Here is a 16947-nt window from a genome sequence, read left to right on the forward strand (position 1 = left end):
TCAAGCCTTAGGGGCTGTTGAGGGAGCTGGAGCAGGGCGGAATCTTGGACTGAGCGGTTGGCACTGAAAAGAGATTGGAAGTGTTCTGACCATCGGTTGAGGATGGAGATCTTGTCGCTGAGGAGGACTTTGCCGTCTGAGCTGCGCACCACTCACTATAAATGTGCCAAAGGTTCTTCCTCTCTCACCTTTACAGGCAGCATGTTCCAAACCCACGTACCCCTGGGTGAAGGTCTTTTCTCATATTCCCCTTGGGACTTTTTCACCAATTGAAATCTAGCTTTTGGGCCTCCACTTAGAACCATAGATCATTGCAGCATCAAAACAGGCCTTTCAGCCCTTCTAGTCTGTGCTGAACTACTTTTCTGCCTAGTCCCACTGACCTGCAACCAGTTCATAGCCTCCATACTCCTCCCATCCAAGTACCTGTCCAGATTCTTCTTAAATGTTAAAATTGAGCCAGCACTCTCCATCTCGGCTGGCACCTTGTTCCACACTCGCACTACCAGCTGTGAAGCGGTTCCCCTTCAACTTTTCCCCTTTCACCCTTTACCCATGTCCGCTGCTTTGTATCTCACCTACTCTCAGTGGAAAAAGCCTACCTACATTTACTCTTCTATACCACTCATAATTTTAAATACCTCTCTCAAATTTCCCCTCGTTCTTCTATGCTCCAGGGAATATAGTCTTATCCTGTTTAACCTCTTCCTGTAATTCTGTCCCTGAAGTCCAGGAAACATCCTACTAAATATTCTTTGCACTTTTTCCAATATCTTTCCTGTAGTTAGGTGACCAATTCTGCACATAATACTCCAAATTTGGCCTCACCAATATCTTATACAACTTTACCATAGCATCCCAACTCCTCTACTCAATACATTAATTTATGAAAACCAGTATGTCAAAAGCTCTCTTTATAACACTATCTACCTGTGACACCACTTTCAGTGAATTATAAATCTGTATTCCCAGATCCCTCTGTTCTACTGCACTCCTCAGTGCCTACCATTCACTGTGCATGTCGGAAAAAGTCCTCTCCATCTCCCCGAACTGGGCCCCTTATACCTCTGTTCCACTCTCCAGCCTCTATTGCAAAGAAAGCCAACCTACCTTATCCAAGGGTTGTAGAGGGTGCAAGAGAAGAGAGTTGATTGAGGGGGCACTGGTTCTCTTGGGGAGTAATGGGAGCATTTGCCAGGAGCTAGAGAGAAAAGTTACGACAGGGATAGATTACTTCTAGGGATAGATTCCCACTTTAAGGAGAGGTGGGAATGGGATGGATCTCAGGAAAAGTAAACATGGAACTCTGTGGAACAGAATTTCTAACCCCAACTCTCCTACCAGAAACGTTGGGAGATGAGAATGAAAAATATGTGAAGAGAAAAGGAATTTGGTGAAAGAAGTGTAGAAAGAATGAAAGTGTTCTTCAGAGAGCTGGCACAGAATGATGGGCCAAATAGCTGCTGTTAGCAATATAGAAATCTACAATTCTAATTATGTTTATGTACATGTTAGCTCTGTTTTGTCACAGTTATTTTCAAGGCTATGAAACACAGTGGGTGAAATCAACTGAGAAAGAGAAATATCCTTGCGGCACATGCCAGTCACTCAGTAACCTGTTGCTCCTGGTTCCAGGCACGTTTGGGTCTACACGTCAGGATTTGGCACCATCACAGAGTCAGGTGGATGGCCCACCAGACTGCTACGATGCCAGCTCACCCGTAATCAGCGGAGGCCAGAGCCACAGGTCACGTACATCAGACCCCAGTAACCCATCGGTCCAGCTCCACCAGATGCAAACGACGGTACGTTTGTTTGTCATGGATGGAGGCCGTTTCTGCCCAGCTGGTCTCTGCCACTTCACAGGACCATTATCCACTGATGTTCAATTCTTCTTCATATTCCAGTGGCATTAATGGAGAGGGCAGGAAGTAGGTTTGAAGACACGTCCAAATGACCATGACTCTAACAGTTCCAGTTCTAGTTGGCTGCAACTTCTAGCTCGGTGACATCAATTGAACCAAATCTGAGCCAACTTCTTCCTTTGGATGGGCAAGTTTACAGGGCACAGCAGGGTGAAAGTTTGCCATGAACAAACCCTCGTAGACCATGGTGAATCAGCAAATTATAGACTTTAGAAGCTCAATCAGATCACATCACAAGGTTGGCAAAAGTCGGCCCACTGGTTCATCGAGTCTGCCATTCTAATCATGAGCTGATCCTTTCTCCCCAATGCCCTTGATGCCCTGACTAATCAAATACTTATCAATCTCTGTCTTAAACACACCCAACGACTTCGTTTCCACAGCCGTCTATGGCAACAAGTTCCACAGATTCATGATCCTCTGGCAAAAGAAATATCTCTGCATCTCTGTTTTAAATTGACACCTTTTATCCTGGAGTTATTCCCCCTTTGTCCTGGATTCCCTTATCATGGGAAACATACTCGGCCACATCTTCTCTGTCCAGGCCTATCAGCAGTCAAATTGCCTCTATGAGGCTCCCCCTCACCCCCACTCATCCTTCTGTACTCTATCAATGAATGGTTTTGATCTGGGAGACACAGTTAGCATAGATGTTAACACCACTCCATTACAGCATTTCAGATTCGAATCCACTGCTGCCTCTAAGGAGTTTGCTCGTTCTCATTATGTTTGTGTGTCTTTCATCTGGGTGCTCTGGTTTCTTCCCACCCTTCAACATCGTACGGGGGTGGGGGGTGTATTTAGGGGGCACAAGCTAGTGGGCCTGAACGGCCTGTAACTGTGCTGTGCATCTAGATTTAAAATGCAGAGAGAATCACCACTGGTACTTTGTGATCGGATTGACAGGTTGGTAATGAACTGTCCTCAGCTCAGGACCTGGAACCTGGAGACAGATACAACGTGGAACTGGTGAAAATAGAAGGAAGCCTTGGAGTGAGTGTGACGGTAAGTGTTAAATCATTGCCTTCCTCTGCTGACTGAGTGTTCATAATTATGATCAAGGGGAATCTTAGAAAGCAAGGACAAGCTGGGTATTCCCCCAGAACCTCGTGGTTTTGGGCTTCCGTTCCCTTACAATGCAGGTTCGAAACATCAAGTTTAGGGTGGACTATTCTCTTCGACTTCGTATACCTTGAATTTGCTGCTCCTCATATCAGCCGAAGTAGGATACTCAAGTCAATCAAGCAAGGCAGTGTGAAGCCAAGATTAATATTTGAAGAGTGGAGCATAAGAACTTTGGCGCAAGGCATTCAGTCCCCTGCTCCACATTCAGCTAGTGCTCCTTCTCCATAATCTGCGGTTAGATTTATGCACAAAAGCTCTCATTCTGTAATGTTGTATCCGGTTCTTTCTGCCGTATATATTTGGAATTTTTAATTGGGGGAAGGTCCCAGATTTCTAATACCCTTTGCATAAGGAAGTATCTTCACACCAAAAAACCTTCCAAGAAACTCATCCCCAGTCAGACGCACGAGACATTTATCATGACATCAGTGTGCTGCTGTCTGAGCCAAGGTTCAATGGAAATGGCTGTGTTCAGCCTCAGTAAATTGCTTGTTTGTGAAGAACTAACAACTGGTGATGGATTTAAATCCAAATTTTATTCATCACGTTCACACACAGCTCTCGACAGGGGCTACTATCCTCGTCCCCTTCTCTTGCAATTTTTTCCTCACCCAATTCACTCTTGATGGTCACATCAGAACCTGCCTCCAACACATCAGGAGGTTGCACATTTCCATCACGCTGAGCACGGGTGCACCTCAGGGCTGTGCTTGCCCCTCTCCTGTTCGTGCTGCTGACGCACGACTGCATCGCCAACAGTGTCGTCAGGTTGACAGATGGCACAACAGTAGTTGGCCTCATCACCCCAACGATGAGTGGCACTACAGAGAAGAGGTGGAAAGTCTTGTGATATAACAGGCCGAGTCTCACCATGGATAAGATAAAAGAGATGGTCGTGGACTTCAGGAGAATCAGGAATGACCATCCTGCACTACACGTTCATAACTCGACAGTGGAGAGCACCAAGTTCCTCCAAGTCCACTTAACAAGTGGCCTATCGTGGACACACAATATCTTCTCACTTGCCAGGAAGGCGCAACAGCGACTGCACTTCCTGAGAAGACTGAAGCGGGCAAAGCTACCGGCCACCATCATCTCAACCTTCAAGAGGAGCTCCATCAAGAGTGCCCTGCATCACAGTTGCTGCAGAGAGGTGGATCCATCTGAGAGTGGCGGAGAGGATCCCTGCGGTCTCCCTCCTCCCCCTCCCATTGAAGTGATCTACTGGAATCATCGTTTGAAGAGGGTGTGCACCTACCCCCATTCAGCTGCTCCTACCGGGAAAGAGATAGAGAGTATCAGAGCCAGCTCCACCAGTCTGAGGAACAACCTCTTCCCACTTCCAGTGAGACTGCCAAGTGACTAATGAACAGCTCACACTAACCATCCAAGATGCTAATATGTATTTATTTTTATATATCTATTTGTCCTCCATATGTATTGCTTGTCTGTTTGTATGTTATGACTTTTTTTTCATCTGAATATTTTGCACTGAGAACCGGAGAACAGTTTCGTCAGTTTGTGCTTGTGTCAATTGGATGATAAATAAACTTGAAGTCATTCCACCCCACAGTGCATAAAAAAGCTCTTCCTCACTTCCTTAATGGTCTTCTCTTTCATCTTATTCATGTAACCTCTCCTCCTCGACCCATCCACAAACAGGTGCAGCCTCCCGCAGCACTCAGTCCAAGCTCTCATCAATTTCCAGAACACACCTCCCCTTAATCTTCTCTTCACAAAAATCAGCTGTAGTATCTCCAGTGGATCCTCTCATCCCAAGAGCCATTCATGAATCGCTTCTCATCACGATGTAACTTTCTTCAGGATTCCTTGGCCTTTTGAGGAAATAATTTCAGGTTTCCTTGTCAAGACATTTTGACACTTTAAGTGCTTTAAACAGGTGACCCTCTAAATTCCGTGGAGCACAAGCCCAGTTTATGTAATATCCTTTCTGATTTTAACCCCCTTATGTCCTGGTATCAGTTTGGTAAATCAAGTGTTAATCCAACTCAACGTCAATCTATCCTTCTTCTGGTACAGAATCCAAAATTGAACCCAGCTCTCCCAATGAATGCCAATAAATGGTAACAGAACTTGGCTTCCTTCTGTTCAAGGTGAAGGAACACCAACCTCAACATTCACTCATCTTTTGCGGAGTCAACAGTTGTGTTGCCTGGATAGTCGCAGCAAACAAGCCAAACTATGCTGGTGCACCTAAGTTCTGGCACATTTGTGATTTATCTTTGGGCATTTGCGCTGGTTGAGATGAAGGAGGACATTATTGGAAAATAGAACATTTTCTGCTTTGCATTGGAAGAGAGAGAGAGAGAAAACCAAACACTCCTAGGTCAACTGAAGCTTCCCAATGTGTTCACTTTCGGCAATGATAGAAGAATAGTTTCATGCACTGCCCTACCGAGTCCCACCAGAAATTAGAGGAATAACACCTCATATTCTGCATGGGTACCCTCCAACCAGAGGGCACTGACATCAACTTCTCTGGTTTCCGTACCCAGATTATCACCTTTCCTCTCCCTGTGTCTCCTTTCCTCTAACAACCGAGGAAAAAGGGCAGCAAGGGAGGGAAAAATCAACCATGGTTAACAAAGGAAATAAAGGAGAGTATAAAATTGAAGGCACAGGTGTACAAAGCTGCAAAGAGCAGTGAGAAACTGGAAGATTGGGATAACTTTAAGAGACAACAAAGGGTTACAAAGCGGGTAATAAGAAATGGGAAAAAGGATTATGAAAGTAAATTGGCACAAAATATAAAAACAGAAAGCAAAAAATTTTATAAATATATAAAACAGAGAGGGTGGCCAGAGTTAACATAGGACCCTTGGAGGATGAGAAAGGAAAACAGGTAGCAAAAAATGAGGAAATGGCCGAGGCATTGGACAAATATTTTGTGTCAGTCTTCATGGTGGAAGACACGTCCAGCATGCCCAAGCGCGGAGTTAAGGATGCGAATGTTGGGGAGGGCCTTGATAAAATAGTTGTTACAAAGGAAGTAGTGATGGAGAAACTAAAGGGACTAAAGCCAGACAAATCACCTGGTCCTGATGATATGCATCCAAGGGTTCTGAAGGAAATGGCAGAAGTTATAGTTGATGCATTGGTGGTCATATACCAAAATTCATTGGATTCTGGGCAGGTCCCGGCAGACTGGACGACAGCAAATGTCACGCCACTTTTTAAGAAGGGATGTTGGCATAAGACCAGAAATTATCGGCCAATTAGCTTGACATCTGTAGTTGGAAAAATGCTTGAAGCCGTCATTAAAGATGAAATAGTGAAACTTTTGGAACGTAAGGGTTCAATCAGGTTTTAGAAAGGGAAGATCTTGTTTGACAAACTTGTTAGGATTCTTTGAGGATATAATGGGTGCGGTGGATAGAGGGGAACAGGTTGATGTTGTATATTTGGATTTCCAGAAAGCGTTTGATAAGGTGCCGCACAAGAGACTTATCAGTAAGCTACAGGAAAGTGGAGTCCGGGGAAGTATATTGGCATGGATCTAAAATTGGTTGTCTGACAGGAGGCAGAGAGTCGGGATAAATGGGAGTTTTTCAGGTTGGCAGAGAGTGGTAAGTGGGGTGCCGCAGGGGTCAGTGTTAGGCCCACAACTGTTCATCATTTACATTGATGACTTGGAGGAGGGGACAAAATGTGGTGTAGCCAAGTTTGCGGATGACACCAAATTGAGTGGAAGAGCAAACTGTAATGAGGATGTGGAGAATCTGCAGAGGGATATAGTTAAGCTGGATGAGTGGGCAAAGGTCTGGCAGATGGAGTACAATGTTAGTAAGTGTGAGGTTATCCACTGACAAGAAAAATAAAAGAGCTGAATATTATTTAAAGGGTGAAAAACTACAGCATACTGTTGCGCAGAGGGACTTGGGAGTGCTTGTGCATGAATCGCAAAAAGTTAGGTTGCAGGTGGAGCAGGTTATTAAGAAGGCAAATGGAATGTTGGCCTTCATCGCTAGAGGAATTGAATTCAGGAGTATAGAGGTAATGTTGCAACTGTATAAGGTACTGGTGAGACCACACCTGGAGTACTGTGTCCAATTCCGGTCTCCATATTTGAGGAAGGATATACTGGCTTTGGAGACGGTCCAGAGGAGGTTTACTAGGTTGATCCTTGGGATGAAGGGGTTGACTGATGGTGAAAGATTAAATCGTCTAGAATTGTATTCGCTCGAGTTCAGAAGAATGAGAGGAGATCTTATAGAAACATATAGGATTATGAAGGGTTTGGATAGGATAGATGTAGGAAGGTTTTTTGAGCTGGCCGGGGAAACTAAAACAAGAGGACACAGTCTCAAGATTCGAGGGAGTAGATTTAGGACAGAGATGAGGAAAAATAGTTTTTCCCAGAGAGTAGTGAATGTTTGGAATTCTCTAACCAGGGAAGTTAAACATATTTAAAATTCGGTTAGATAAAGTTTTACATGATAGAGGAATTAGGGGATATGGGGAGAAGGCAGGTAGGTGGAGTTAGGTCATAAATTAGATCAGCCATGATCGTATTGAATGGCGGAGCAGGCTCGATGGGCCATTTTTGGCCTACTCCTGTTCCTACTTCCTATGTTCCTCTGTTCCTCACCCTCCCCTTGTTTCTCTCTCTCTCTCTCTTTCTCTGTCTTTCTTCCCTCCTTCCTCAGCCTTTATACAAAGGTACCTGTCTGCTTTTTGATCATATCTTGACGAAGGGCTCAGACCCGAAATGTTGGTTATGGATATTTATCGCCTATGGATGCTGTGTGACCTGCTGAGTTCTTCCAGCATTTTTGTGTTTTTAAAGATACTCCTTATTATGCTTGTGGTACTTCCCCTGCAGCCTGCCTCTGACATTCTATCCTTGTGACTTAAAATCAGAAATTCATCAACTAAGCAAGAAGAATTGCTGGAATACTTGATCTTCATCCATGTTGGCCATGTTATATTGAATGTCCTGTAATGCACATGCCTTGTCACTTCCCGTGCAACTGAATGTGGCATAAACTTCCATGGCATTGGTGAACTCATTCAACAATGACGTAGGTGGAGGTCATAGTCTCCTGAAAGACTGTGGCTCCTTTGCATAAAAATAACAGTTCACTCCTCTGCCAATCCAGCTAATGCTTTATTGATCCCTGAGAATGAATGAGTATTTAGAAACAGGAGCAGGAGTCGGCCATCCAGCCCATTAAACCTGCTCCGCCACTCAATGAGATCATGGCTGATCTGATGATCGGCTCATCTCCACCTACCTGCCTTTTCCCCATATCCCTTAATTCCCCTACTATGTAAAAATCTATCCAACCTTCTCTTCAATATATTTACTGAGGTGGCCTCCACTGCTTTAATGGGCAGCGAATTCCATAGATTCACCAACCTCTGGAAAAAGCAGTTCCTCCTCATCTTCATCCTCAATCTACTAACCTGTAACTTGAGGCTGTGTCCCCTAGTTCTGGTCTCCCTTACCAATAGAAACAACTTACCTACCTCTGTCTTATCCATGCTTTTCATAATTGTATGTTTCTAAGATTCTCTCTCATTCTTCTAAATTCCAGCAAATACAAGCTCAGACGAGTCAATCTCTCCTCATAGGCTAACCCTCCTCCTCGCTTGAATCAACCTGGCGAACCTCCTCCACACCGCCTCCAAAGCCAATTCATCCTTCAAGTAAGGAGACCAGAACTGCACAGAGTATGCCAGACGCGGCCTTACCAGTTCCTCGTTCAGTTGCGGCAGAACCTCCCTGCTCTTAAATTCCATCCCTCTCGCAGTGAAGGCTAACATTCCATTTGACTTCTTGATAACCTGCTACACCTACAAAGCAATATTTTGAGATTCAATTGCTACATTTAAGAGCCATTTATACAGCCACTTAAATAGGCAAGGGGCAGAAGGATCGGCTTCTGGATCGGAGATTTGGATCTGGAGCTCGTGTTGCCAATGAATCAGAGCAGGAGTCTGTGTGGTTGCAGGAGCACTGGAGGCGAATCCACGGACCCTCTTGCTCTTTTTCTCTGTCATTATAAGGGACACTGGGCAACACTAATGGTGGCTCTTTGCCTTAATTTTTCACCTTTCCAGTCTCCAACTGGATGGCGTTAACACCAACATCTCTAGTTTTGTTCTCTCTCCCCCTTCTCTTTCCCTTTGTCTTCTTTCCCCCTAGCTCTCCACCCCCCTTCCTAAAGCCATTCCTCCTCCCCTTGTTTGCTGGTGCGCTCTCTTTCTCTCCTTGATCCACCTATTATCTCCTGCTTTTGGAACCGTGCGCCTCCCCCACCCCCCCCCCCCCCCGGACCTTCCACCCCCACCATCCTTTTCGAGCGCCTGGCTAGATTTTTCCGTACCTTAATGACGGACTCCTCCCCAAAATATTGGGATCTTTATCTTTGCTACACACTGACCTGCTGAGTTTCTCCGGCATTGTGTTTTAGTCCTGACCGCTGACCGTGCCAGAGGTCAGGATAGAACCTCAGCTACTGCAAGCTGAGAGGCAACAGCACGAGGATCACTGTAACAGCCAAAGTAATGATTGGATAAATTCAGTGGCAATGTAATGAGGTTTTAAAACTCCAGAGGGATGCCATGGGAAAACAATAGGAATGTACTGGAGCCAGGTTTGCATCACTGTGGCAGAGAGAGACAGAATTACCCCATAAGCGACTAGAACAAGTTTAATGAGTGAAAGAAGACCCGGCAGAGGATGTCGATTAAAGAGTGCTGCAATTTCTCAATTGGCAATCAATATAATGAAGTGACCCATGGCGATTCTCCATATCATGAAAGGGCAAGTGGGAACAGAGATAAAGCTTTCCACTTCACTGATGATTTATCAATGGCGACGTCCGAGACTCTCATATTATTTTATTTATCTAGGCTTACAGCACAGTAACAATTTTGGCCCACAAGTCTGTGCCACTTAATTAACCTACACCCCAGTTTCGAAGGGTGAGATGAAACTGGAGCCCCCGGGAAAATCCCACGCAGACACGGGGAGGACGTACAAATTCCTTACAGACAGCGTGGGATTCAAACCCTGGCCGTCAATTGTGCCGCACCAAATCATGAAGCAATATTTATTTATTTGTATTTATCCTGAATATGTATTGTTTGCCAGTTTATGTGTCTGTGTGTTTGGCCCCGAAGACTGGTTTCGTCGGGTTTTACTTGTGCAATCAGTCTCCATCCATCTGATGTGGTCACAGAGGGAACATATCCCCATCCGTGTTCATCCCCACAAGGAAAGGGCTTCTTTAAAGTGGGTTCTGTTGTCGTTTGCAGGGAGGTGTGAACACCAGTGTCAGGCAAGGTGGGATCTACGTGAAGGCCATCATACCCGGAGGAGCCGCAGATCTGGATGGGCACATCAGGAAAGGTAGGGAGGAATCTCTCGCGGAGTCGTCTGATGGTTCTGCATCAACAGCTGTCATCTAATGGACCTGCACTGAACATTTGGAGTGAGGCCATTCCCATCACTTGGTGTTTTAATAGTATGGGGAGCCCAGATCATCAGATCCTGTACATCAAATTCACAATGCCTGCCGTTCCCTGGATGGATAAATGTCAGTCCATTCCCTCATTTATCAGGGACGTGCCGGAGGGCGTAGCAGTTAGCAACACCTTTACAGCGTCGGCAATCAGGACTGGTGTTCGAATCCTGCGCCTAGAGGAAACCCACGCAGAGGTGGCTCTCGTCTGTTAATAAAGTTGATAGGCCATAGACATGGACCAGTCAAGTACTATACCAATATAGGGCTTTTATTAACAGACCAGAGCCACCTCTAAACTGGCCAGTGGGAAAGCATCTGTTATACCAATCAGGTGGAGTATCTCTGCAGCCATAGCCAATAGCAAGCGGTCAGTATAATACGCCCCCCCCATTACATTACAACTGGATTTGAACCAGGGTCACTGTAAGAGCGTGGCACTAATCATCCCAAATAAGTGTCCAGCCTCCTTGATGAAGCTCATGAAAGCCACGAGCTGCTCAGCCACGTGACTTTGATGAAAGCGGAGCCACCCTAATTACAGGGGGGGCACTTTGTTCATGTCTGTGTTGCACCAATTAAATTCCACACCTGTCCAAAAATTAGACTGGCAAATATGGAATTAAACAATCCTGGCCCTTTAAATGCATTGGATACCAGTTGTTTTTTTTGTAATTCTTTATTCATCTCACTATGAACCATATCAACCAATATATTTACAGATGCATCTCTTTAAATATTAACAGTGACATCTTCTCTTTTTTTTCCCTCATCCATCCCTTCCCCCTTCCCACCCCCCACCAAAAACAGTAAATATTGGACATATAAAATACAATAAAACAATATCTTTATACAAAAGGAATAAAAACAAAAAAGACATATCATCTACTTATACACATTAAATCTGATCGTGTTTACCTTCTTATCATTTTAGGTGGTGGTGGTCCGAGGCCTGCTCTTTCTGCCATGTTCCATATATGGTTCCCAGGTTTCCCCAATCATTATAACTTTGTCTTTTAAATTATATGTGGTGTTTCCCAATGGGATACACTTAAACTTGGTTATATATTCCATTAATGTTTATAGTCATTTGGTCCAACGTGGCCATCTTATATCTTTATTTTCACTTCTTTTCCACCTCTTCACCACCTCCATCCTTTTTTTCCATTACTGTTTTTAAGTTTTCCTTTTTAATCTCAATATATGACAACGCATTTAAGACATGAAATACCGCAACAATCCCCACAAGCAATAACCCCAAATGAACCTCCCCTCCTTGGATTGCCTCCTGTCTCTTGACGGCAACCACAACTCCCCTTTCCATTCGGTTTGCGAACTTACTCGCAAGCGTCAACCGATTTCGCAGTGACCCTTATCCTCCCACCCCAGCCCCCATCCCAGAGAACACTATTTTCCTATACATAACAAAGCTCTCTTATTTTTTTCTCCTTCTCATATCCATATTTAAATCTTTATATATACATTATCTTTACTTTATATTTATTACATATTTTTGTATATTTTCTTGCCGGTCATCCTTCTTTTCACTCCTCCTCCTCTCTTTTGTCCTGCAAATGTTCAGTAAATTCTTGGGCTTTCTTTGTGTCCGAGAACAGTCTATTCCATTCCCCAGGTATGAATACTTTGAGTACCGCTGGATGTCTTAATATAAAGTTATACCCTTTCTTCCATAAGATTGTTTTCACCGTGTTGAATTCCTTCCTCTTCTTTAAAAGTTCGAAGCTTGTGTCCGGGTTAAAAAATATTTTTTGACCCTTATATTCCACTGGCTTATTATCTTCTCTAACCTTCTTTCTTGCCTGCTCCAGTATGTTTTCTCTTGTCGTATGTCTTAGAAATTTTACCAATATGGATCTCAGTTTTTGATGTGGTGGCGGTTTCGGTACTAGCGCTCTATGCACCCTTTTGATTTCTATTTCTTCATATGAGTCTGTTATTCCCAGCACCTTCGGGATCCATCCTTTTATAAATTCCTTCATATCTGACCCTTCTTTGCCTCCTTTCAGGCCCACTATTTTTATGTTGTTTCACCTACTGTAGTTTTCCAATATGTCAATTTTTTGTGACAATAAATCTTGTGTCTAATATTTTTCCCGCACTCTTCCAACTTCCCTCTTAAATCATTTATCTCCATTTCTACAGCAGCTTCTCGTTCCTCCACATTTTCTACTCTTTTCCCTATTTCAGTCATGACCAACTAAGCTTTTCATTCTGCCTTCAGCTCTTTTCATTTTTCTTTTGATTGAACTAAATTCTAATGATAGCCATTCTTTTAATGACCTCATTTGTTCTTCAAAAAAGGCTTTATCTAAACTTTGTCCTTCTGTTTTACCTTCTTCTTTCCTTTGAAATTCTTGGTCTTCTTCCTTCTCTTCTGTGTCTGTATCTATGTTTCTGTCATCTTCTTCTCTTCTCTGTATCTGTGTATCTTTATCCTTCTCTGGTGAGCTGTTTCTGTATCCTTGCTGGATCTCCAGCTGCTGTGTCTCCTGTTATTGGGCCCCCTGCTGCAGGCCGACCCGCTGCTGGGCCCCCTGCCGCAGGTTGTCCCCCTGCCAGTTGCCCCGTTGCCGCTCACCCTCTTCCTGCCCTTCGTTCTCTTTCCCACCATTCTTTTTTCTTTACTTCCCCCAGCCGAACGCCCTGACACTGGGCATCTCTCAGCTGGCTGCTCCACAGCTGGCTGCTCCTCAGCTGAATCCCTCTCCTGTCAGCGTTGACCTTTTTATTTGCACACTGCGCAGGCGCAACTCTTCGCGCTTGCACAGTTGCACACCTCTTCTTGGCTCTGAGAGCCATTTTTGAAGTCCGCCGGTCCCCTCTGGGGACTCACCAACACCAGAGATCGGCCGCTCCTCTCCACGGTGGCTCTCTGCTCCGACGTGCCGTCATGCCTTCTACTTTCTTCTCCAGTATTTTCCTTTTTCATGTTATTCTTTCTTTTTCTCTTTTGGGTGCCATTTTTTGTCTCTTCTCTGTAACTTCATCTTTCTCTTCCTGTATTTTATGTTTATTGAGCTCTGTTTTTTCACACTTTTTTTTTCTTTTCTCTGGAGAGGTCTGCTTCCACCCGACCAGCCACTACTCCATCATGTGACTCCCTCCCCAGTTGAGTCTTAAGGTGAAAAAAAACCTCTTGTTGCAGAGATGGTGTGAAATAAAACGTCACATCAATCCTAACTTCTTTCTTTGTTACAGGTGACTGTCTGCAGGAGGTGGATGGGTTCAGCTTGCAAGGCATTACACATAAGCAGGCTATTGAGCGTCTGAAGAACACTGGGCAGGTATGTTCCTGCTGCCTTGTTGGTCCATCGTAGCAGGTGAGATATTGGAGATTGTTTTGTCCGGATCAATAACTTAAAAAGGTCCTGCTGGAATACTGCCCCACCCTATGACCATCATTGTGTTTCTTATGACAAGGTGATGTAGAGAGCTACTGGTCTCTTGAGGGAGACCGGAACTGTGATGACCATGTGAAAGTGAACAGGAGCAGACATGTTCTCATCCCTTTGCTCTTTAATGGTCAACATCCTGTGTCCAAGGCGGGAAGAGGAACGTGGTAGTAAATTGCTTGAAATACTCGGTCAGTAATGGCCCAACATCGTCCATTCCTGTTCCAGCAAAGCAGCAGTGGAATTCTCTAGCACTTGTTTATTGCATTGAGAAAATGTTTGTTGCTTGTCAAAAATGTCCACAATCGAGCAACAACACAGTGAGTGTCGTGGTTAGTGTAATGCTGTTGCAGCGCCAGTGACCTGGTTTGGAATCCGTCGCTGTCAGGAGTTTGTACGTTCTCCCCATGATCTGCATGGGTTTCCACTGGGTACTCCGGTTTCCTCCCATATTCCAAAGTCATTCATGCAGAGCAGCTGTGGAATTTGAAGTTAGAATAAAATATATCTGTAATGTAAAATCGACTGCAAAATTTTTGGAAAGACCATCATAAATATCCTTTAGGGAAGATGATTAGGCATCTTTACCTGTCATGACCTACATCTGACTCCAGACAGGTGGCTCTCCTTTAATTTCCAGTTCTTGCTACAATCTAGAGCAGGGGTCCCCAAACTTCATTCTCAGTCCAACCTCCCACTCGATCTCAACTTATTCAAAGGCCGAAGCCAAATACAACATGGCGGCCACCAAGGCCTGTTCTCGTGAGAGGTTGGTTCCCACAGCCATAGATGTTATTTTCCATTGATCTGCCCCTGCTTTCCACCGCAAAGGTTCAATCGATCCCCCATCCCGGCATTTATCGACCTCCTTTCAACTCCCTGGCATTTATCGATGCTCTTAGATCCCATTGACTCCCCGGGAATTGATATCGACCACTTTGGAAACCCCTGATCGAGAGTAAGATTCATCTACTCAGGTGTTTAAGTCATTGTACACCTTTTGCAAAGGGAGTGTATTTGTCTCAGATTGATGATATGGTCCATTGCCAAGCAAGGAAACTGATTTCACAAGATATAGGAGTAAAAGCAGGTAGTGGGCCCACTGAGTCTGCTCCGCTATTCTATCATGAGCTGATCCATCCTTCCACTCAGCCCACTCCCTGGCCTTCTCCCTGTAGCCCTCGATGCTGTGATTAATCAAATACCTGTCAATCTCTGCCTTAAATACACCCAAGGACCTCCCTTCCACAGTCACCTGTGGCACCAAGTTCCACAGACTCACAGCCCTCTGGCTAAAGGAATATCTCCACATCTGTTTTAAATTGACAGCCCTTTATCCTGAACTTGTCATAGCCAAAGGGTGGTGGTGGGGATTGGCCCCCACTGCTGCACAAATGCTCTTCCTGGCGTGCATCTCAAACAGCCTCTGACAACCAAGTTCAACTCCTGGCCTTCATGTGTGGCTCGTTCTTCTGCCCAGTGGAGGTGTTCTCATTGACAGGAGAAGGGGCAGAGGTGGGCCTCTGGGGCTGTTTCCTACAGTGTTCCACTCACGTGACCTATGTTCCTGGATAAAGCGACAAATGTTCTTTCTCTTGCTCCAGAGTATCAACTTTGGGTCTAGTCTGTAATAGTTGTTGCCACAGCTGTGAAATGGTTGCAGCCTGTACTAGCCCTTAAAATGACACATAATAAATGAAAGGGGAGCTTTTAATAACAGCTTCGATGCAAAACGTGCAGACACACAACCATATATAAGACACATACAGACAAATAATGCCTACGCAGGACAAACGCACACATAGAAAAATAAATAAATAAATAAATAGATAAATGGATTTTGCTTAGTGAATATTAGAGTCTCGGATGGCTAGTGTGAGTATTCACCGTGTGTGAGGAATTTACTGGTCCCCATTGATGACCTTCACTCCATTGCACTCCCACTGGGAATTACTCCACGACATAGAAAGTCCCAGCACTGTGTACTTTCCTCTCTGGATCCTTCATGATGTCCACCTGCCTCCCGAACCATTTCTCCTTCATCTGTTTCTGCAGCTCAGTGCTCAGTATTGGCTTGTTTAAATCTTCCTATTGGTGGGCCTTGCTGCATGTGCAAGCCTTCCACGCACCCTGATGTCTGAGCTGGTATCCATCTCAGGCAGATTGAGACATTAATTGAATCACCAGGGACTCAGATCTAGTTCTACAACAGAACACGACCAACCAAAATTAAATTAAATTTATAAACCAATTTAATGGGATATTCTGTAAGTCTGTTGTGAATCATATTATATTTTAGTCGTGTGTTTCCAGGAATTATGGGTTAATTCTATGAAATTTGTATATTAAATATGTATATCCAACAGTACTGAATAATTGGAAGTCTTATGAAAATAATGCAGCTGGGAGATATCAAATGACCTGACCTAATATTTTGTTTATTTAAATTTCAACATTGTTCTTGTTCTGAACCAAGGGAATGATTTATAGTCTGTATATATAAACTGTTGTTTGGTCACATGGCTGCAGCAAATTGCTAAATATTGATGACTTTTATAACAAATAAGCCAAACTCGGTCATTTTTCATGCATTAATATGTACATATTTGTTAACCATCATGTTTCAAACATGTTACAATTATTCAGTTAAGTATTGGATCAATACCACCGCCTGATGAATAAACTGGAAATGAGAATTCAGGCTATTGTAGTGGGCCGAACAACTGCACAGTTAGGCCAAATCACCGCCCCGGTCGTCCGACTCAAAATGGCACGGGTCCCCCTTCACTCCTGAGGAGAAGCCTGCGTTCCCCAGGGAGACATCACCGCTTCCAGGTGGTGCACCACTAGTCAGGGAGTGACGCCGCGATGCGTTGACGTCATTTCCGAAAGCTGGCGTACGTTACCAGAAGCAGGTGTTTCCCTGCGCGCAAAGCGAGGAATTCGAACAACAAAGTCAGTTACTAGTTCACTCTCGCACCATGTGGACGACCC

General features: G+C 44.4%; 1 protein-coding gene across 1 annotated transcript in view; it reads left to right on the forward strand.

The window, feature by feature from the left end:
• LOC138736329 (FERM and PDZ domain-containing protein 2-like) overlaps positions 1-16947 on the forward strand; it is a 182829-nt gene that overhangs the window by 128538 nt on the left and 37344 nt on the right. Inside the window, 4 exon segments of the mRNA XM_069885659.1 lie at positions 1636-1805; positions 2832-2930; positions 10335-10428; positions 13760-13845. Coding sequence (XP_069741760.1) covers positions 1636-1805; positions 2832-2930; positions 10335-10428; positions 13760-13845 — 449 coding nt within the window.

Source organism: Narcine bancroftii, chromosome 6 (assembly GCF_036971445.1).
Source record: "Narcine bancroftii isolate sNarBan1 chromosome 6, sNarBan1.hap1, whole genome shotgun sequence".
In the NCBI taxonomy this organism is placed as follows: Eukaryota; Metazoa; Chordata; class Chondrichthyes; order Torpediniformes; family Narcinidae; genus Narcine; species Narcine bancroftii.